At 37.7% G+C, this 6,260-nt stretch overlaps 1 protein-coding gene across 3 annotated transcripts in view; it reads right to left on the bottom strand.

The window, feature by feature from the left end:
- Nucleotides 1-2,239: 2,239 nt before the first annotated feature.
- The window catches only part of ripor1 (RHO family interacting cell polarization regulator 1), a 40,566-nt gene continuing 36,545 nt past the window's right edge, over nucleotides 2,240-6,260 (bottom strand). For all 3 annotated transcript variants that reach the window (XM_015025328.1, XM_015025329.1, XM_015025330.1), the window contains 2 exons: nucleotides 5,675-5,765; nucleotides 2,240-5,077 (listed from right to left, as the gene is read on the bottom strand). In XM_015025328.1, the coding sequence (XP_014880814.1) occupies nucleotides 4,980-5,077; nucleotides 5,675-5,765 (189 nt within the window). In that variant the 3' untranslated portion in view covers nucleotides 2,240-4,979. The remainder of the gene's footprint in view (nucleotides 5,078-5,674; nucleotides 5,766-6,260) is intronic.

The raw sequence follows: 6,260 nt of genomic DNA, 5'->3' as shown, positions 1-6,260 counted from the left end.
CTTAAGAGCAATAGAAAATATTTCTAATGTAGAAATGTGGCCCTACTAAAACATACAGACATGAGAACCAAGTACTTTTATTATTTTAATAGTAGCCTTCAGGTCACTTGCATTGTTAGTTCCTCTTCCTCTTGACAACAGTCCATGGTTTAGGCCAAGCCACCTTGCTGATGTTGCCATGGTGATTAACATGGTATTGGTGCATTTGGAAGTGTGTGGGGGAGAGAGTACGGGGGAGGTAGAGTCCTACTGGAAAATGAATCAGTATCTTAAATTGGCCAGCAAAATGTTTGTCAGAAAAAAACATGAAACGCTCACGTTTCAAGATGCAGGAGTACCTGACAAAACTCAGTGGTCCAACCCCAGCAGATGGCATGGCGCCACAAATTTAAGTTTGATTTCCAGCCAGCCAGCCAGCCAGAGATATACAGGACAAACAGCCATGCATAAACACACACTCACTCACACATGCATGCATGGACGAACACACTCAAACCTAAGGGCAAGTTACAGAGGCCATTTAACCTAGCAGTTAAATGGCATCTGGGAGGAAGCTGGAGTACCCAGGGAGACCCCTGTGGACAAGGAGAAAACACAAAGTCCAGAAAGACCCCAGGCCAGGATTTGAACTTACGACCTTCTTACTGCAAGACAACAGTGCTACCTACTGCATCAGCCTGCAACCCCATGATTTTCTTTTCATATTTTAATTAGTAAAAGCATAGTAAAACCATAAAATAGAGAATTGTCTAATATTTTGACACCTTCCACAATTCAGCATACACGAAAGTAATTGTTTCATTCTGTGATGTCACTGCCCATAAACGGTAGACGTGATTATTATCTTTAGTCAAAACATACTGAGGAATATGAAAAATTAGTTTTCATTTGCTCTTAATCACACCAAATTCAATGTTCTTGCAAATTTTTGACAATTAAAAAGAAACCGACTCATTTCTCAATTTAGCATTTTAAAACAAAATTCTTTTTTTTTTTTTACTACTGGATGAGAGATTACTGGTTCTGATGAGAAACTAATTGCTAAAGCATTCATGAACCCCTAGCCTAAACAGTGTCCAGTTGCCAGCAGGTTTAACTGACAGTTTTGTTCAGTGACCCAACTGTATACTATAATCAATTTGATTTATTTTCTATACATTTTATAAATCAAATGATCATATGCTGCTTTATTGAAGTAAAAATCCAAGTGGAGATAACTTCTTTATTTCAGCCTGTTTTACAGTATTTGGGTAGCAGACATCGGATTTTGAGGCGTGTGAGGACCCTTCACCTTTACTGACTGTCATGTGGTGTGGTTGGTGGTGGTGAGGAGAGACGCTGAGACCCAGGTTATGATGAAAATTGTGATATTTAATGACGGAAGCTCAACAGTCCAATGCAGGCAGCACGGCAGAGAGATTAGCACACAGCTAAATACCGGTAGCAACTGATACACAGGACTGGAAACGAGAGCTAACGCTATCCAGGACTTCACAGTTCTACTGGAGCGCATCGACGGCCAACAACAACTGATGTAAGACAGACGTGCAAACAACAAGGACCTGACTAGAGACAAAGACAACAGGTGGGTTTAAATACACAGGGAGGGTAATCAAGGGAACGAGACACACCTGGGAACAATCAATGGGGAAGACGCAGAGAGAGACTCACAGGGAACAGGATAACAATAAACACAGAAACAACTCAAAAATAAACACAAAAAACTACGGATCATGACACTGACCATAAGCTGTAGGATTGTTCCAGTAGATTTTTCCCACTGAGAGACTCTGACAATTAGGAAGACATGAAAGCAACGCACAGCACTCTTCTGATTCAGTTGTTAACAAAACTATGGTGGTAACAATAATGAGCAATTAGCACAAAAAATATTTGAGACACTGTTTCATGTTATTTTGTTGCAGTAATGATAAAAAAGGGGGAAAAAAGAGATTGAAAATAAATTGCAGCATGTTTTGGCAACAGATTGTAGGCCAGCATCAATACACCAAGTACTTTAAGTAGCAAAACTGAACAGGTGAACAGTACAAAAGAACTGTATTTATCATGTTTTGAAATAATTTATTGATGACTTCATGGAAGCAGTTTTACTGTGTGAATATATTCAGTTATGAACTTGATGAAAGTGCGCTTAAAATGAGGGAATTCTATAATCTATAAATGTTTTCATGTTATCAGAACCATTTCAGCAGAAACAAAACAGGCAAAGTGAGAACAGTCTTTTCTTATATAATTTATCAAAAATATTAATAATATACTTTACAGTGCAGTGATATTGCAGAAGAAAAGGCAGAGTAATGCTACTATTAGATTAACAAAACAAATTGCACTTAGGATAAGCAACTGAGTTGACTGGTGCTCCACAGTTTGGCATTTTCAGTGAGTCTGTTGTTACAAAGTTCGTCAAGATGCAATAATCTGTGTGGCCCAATCCAGTTCATATACAGCCAGTCTGACAGTGTGTGACAGATACAACATACAGACTTAAAAGAAAACAATCATTACTCTGTAACTTACAGCAATTTGTCAACATTCAGAATGGAAAGAAATCCCAGCTTCCAAAATAAAAAGAAACGATTCCTTATCATTTACTGAGAATAAGAAAAATATCTACAAATGCTTAGATAAAAACACCTCACAAGAAGCACCCTTATATTTTTGCAGTTATTCTGATTAAATGTCATTCATTACTCATGTAATGACTGACATGTCTTTTTTATTTGCTTAATTTAATGAACGCACTTTAGAAAATGTCAGAATTTATAAATGTCAGATTTATAAATGATAAAAGCTAAATATATAATTTTCATACAAAACTTTAAAATGGTTTGTAAAACACTGGTGTGGACCAGTAATACAGCTTTGGACTGTTTCAGTAGGCTCCTTCATTATAATTATTCCTATAGCAGTTAGCTAACAGGAAGCAACATAGAAGCTTTTCTTTGAAGCCCTGCCCTGTTTGCAAATGGCGGTAAACTGGGACAGTTATTATTCAGTAGACCATTTACAGGAAATTGGTCAAATAAAGCTCAACTCAAATCAAAAACATGTATTCACAGAACAATAAACTTCAACATAAACTTCTATTGTAGCTTCATTTAAAAGCATAATTTAAAACTTTATGGCACTTGTTTGAAATATCCTCTACATTGCAACAGCAGAATCTACTGCATTCTCTCCTTCAATTTGTTTCAAATATAGCAACATTCAACATAAAGGCCTCCTTGGCAGAATGAGTTATTTTTTATTACAATTCTGAAAAGGAGAATAATTCACATCATTATAAGCCACACACCACATGTCTGGATGAAAACACATTATACATTCAGTTTATTTGCAGGGCAAACCTGAAGCAGGATGATGTTAACCAGTCAAATGAAAATGGGTCACAAATAGTGGTTGGGGGAGTCACATAAAAAAATCTAGTCATAAAGAGAGTAGAGGAAGATGGATGTGAAGAAAGGAATATAAAAAATGGTGAGGAAGAGGAGTTGGATTAAAAGGGGTCATAATGACAGGTGGCTGTGAAGGAGAGGTTAAAAGAGGGATGAAGAGGATGTGTGTGATCATAAGTATGGATGATGGGCTAGGATGATGAGGATGGTATGTGTGAATAAGAGACTGTGATGAAGAAAAGCTCAGAAAAGAAGAGGAGGAGGGAAATGAAAGGGGTCAAATGGGGTCATGAAGAAAGATTAGGTGGATGAGTGGAAACAAAAGCAGGATAAGTGAGATAAAAATATTCATAAACAGAACAAAGAATTGTGGAGGGGAGCAGGGGTGACTACTGATGACGTAACCTGAGCTTGGTTAACTCACCAGTTTCATTTTAAACATTCTGCTGTAGGCCACTACTGACCTGTGAATATTTGGAATATTTTATATGTGCAGTTAAAAAGCATAATTGAATTGTATTTGTTTAATTATCTGCATCTTAAGAATTAAATAAATATATTTATAGCCATTATAGTGGGTCAACCACTGGTCCCCACTCTGTGGAGGTGTTTTACTCCACAGTCTAATCCTCAGTCCTGGCTCCTACTGAACAAAATATGGCTGCTGATCGTGAGTCTTGTGTCTTTGCTCTAATCTCGTTTACTGCCTGCTAGCTGACAGATGTCAGTCAGACCTCAAACACTAACTGTGACTCAGACATTCTGATGTTGTACATGCCGGTTGGTATACATTTCTAAAATGCTGCACTAAAGCTTTCTACCAGTCCTAATCATCTTTTCCTGAGAAGTTATAGCAAAAATTAAGGCAACCCCACAAGAAACAGTATAAAAAGTATTTCTCAATAGCTGCTTTAATACCCAGTAATTATTTTGTGTGTAATTTCCGTCAGAAATGGCTGTAGTTTGACTTTAACACCACCAGTAGTGGAATGAAGGCCTGCTGTTTTCTGCAGACTACAGCAGTTCTGTTTCAAATGTTCACTCCAGATAGCAGATGATGCAGGTTCCATGGAGAAGGCATAAGAGTAGAGTCAGTTCTCGTCATGGTTACGTTCTGTCTGTAGGCATCAGTCAAAAATCTGCAGCCTTCTGTGGCCACAACTGGTTTCCTACAGATGTGGATCGTTTGGTGACAAGAGGAGCAGCAACAACTTACTGAATGGAGCCTTTACTGGACTGTACAAAGTGATATATGAACAGTTAATACAGCATTTTGGGAATGTTTGCTCTTCAGCCAGTGCTGGAACTGTCTGTTTGAGTAACACTTTCTAAAGTTCTTCATACTGTATAATAATGAATGATGAACTTCATTTCTTTGTTAATTTAACTTATACTTCAGAAATGTTATCATTTGTGGCAAATTTGTTTGAAGTACTCCTAACTATAGATGATTGCTAAAGAAAGGTTTCAGTTACGACTGGTCCTCCACTTTAGCAGATGGACACAGTGGATACTGTGTTGCCATGTTGTTGGTGTGCTGTGACTGTCAGTGGCTGTGTCTGGTCAGAAGGCTGTGCTGGCCATGCTTCCTGGAGCAAAGAGTCTTGGCAAGCTATCCTGAGATATCTCCACGTGTCTGTAGGCCATCTTTCCTTCCTCACCTGTTTCACACAATAAATAACATACAACAATGAACAGCAAAGTAAAGAATTTATGACGTAATTATTGTGTTATCCTTATGAAGATTTCCTGTTAAAGTTAAAAGACAGCAAACAAAAGCTGTGCTGAAAGGTGCAGACATGTGTAGGAACTTTGGCAAACTGGCAAATTCTTCTTATGTAAAACTTTGACAGATATTTTCAAGTTTTTTCCACCTTACGTATGACACACAGCATACCATGTATGGTTCAAATAAAAAACTAAATGGGTGAACTACAACGATATAAAAGCTAATTGTAAATTCTAAGACTTATTTGATCTGATCCAGTATTGAGATTCAGAAATCTTGAAACCTGTCATCCATTAAAGAGAATCGCTATCATTTGATATGGGAGAGAGAAAACAGTTATCAGAAAAGGGACATCCTCTAATTTTTTAAGTTAGCTACTCTTTCTTTATGATTGTACGTAACTCAAATTCTTCTTGCGCTCAACAGCTCATCTTTCCCTCATGTTCATCTATAGAGTTGACAAGCCTCTTGAGGCAATCATGTAGGAACAAAACAACTTTCTTCCAGGGTATATAATAGTTCAAATTACCCAGTGTCAGCAGTGCTTGTTTGGCAGCATCTCGGACATCTTCCTTGTCTGTCTGACAAATATACACCAGCTGCTCAATGCTTTCTTTGGCCTGGAGGGAAAAAGAGAGAGAAGGATGACTGGGATGAAAAGCAGTGGTAATGGAGGATGAGTGGAATGAGTGGGGACAGTGAGGTTTAAAGTTCAAGAGAAAAGCCTGTTTCACAAAATACTTCAAGCCAGGACTTAGCTGCTGGTTGTCTTTGTGTCATTCTGAAAAGCAGGTTGATGTCAACTTGCTGATGCAACTCATCTGAGACACCCAGTGAGAGTGACAGCACCACAACAATTGACTTATAGAACAGGAAGCTGGCTTTGAGATGTAGTAATTATAGCTGGTCTACATTCTAAAACATTTATTTGGGCTGCAGCTCAAGTTTAGGGCTTATATACATACATTAATCTCACTTAATTCTTCTGGTTTAGTGGTGACAGCTTACTTTTTTGTGTTTAATTAACTTAAAAGTCACACATTTTGAACTTGAAGGAACTTTTTACTTTGACTTTAATTGAAACATTTAAGTTCAATGCTGCGTTCGTATCCTAC

The sequence above is a fragment of the Poecilia latipinna genome, unplaced genomic scaffold, assembly GCF_001443285.1.
Source record: "Poecilia latipinna isolate Pla-1442-1.1 unplaced genomic scaffold, P_latipinna-1.0 Scaffold4066, whole genome shotgun sequence".
Lineage (NCBI taxonomy): Eukaryota > Metazoa > Chordata > Actinopteri > Cyprinodontiformes > Poeciliidae > Poecilia > Poecilia latipinna.
Note: the sequence above shows the minus strand (reverse complement) of the source record. Positions and strands in the feature narration are given on the sequence as shown.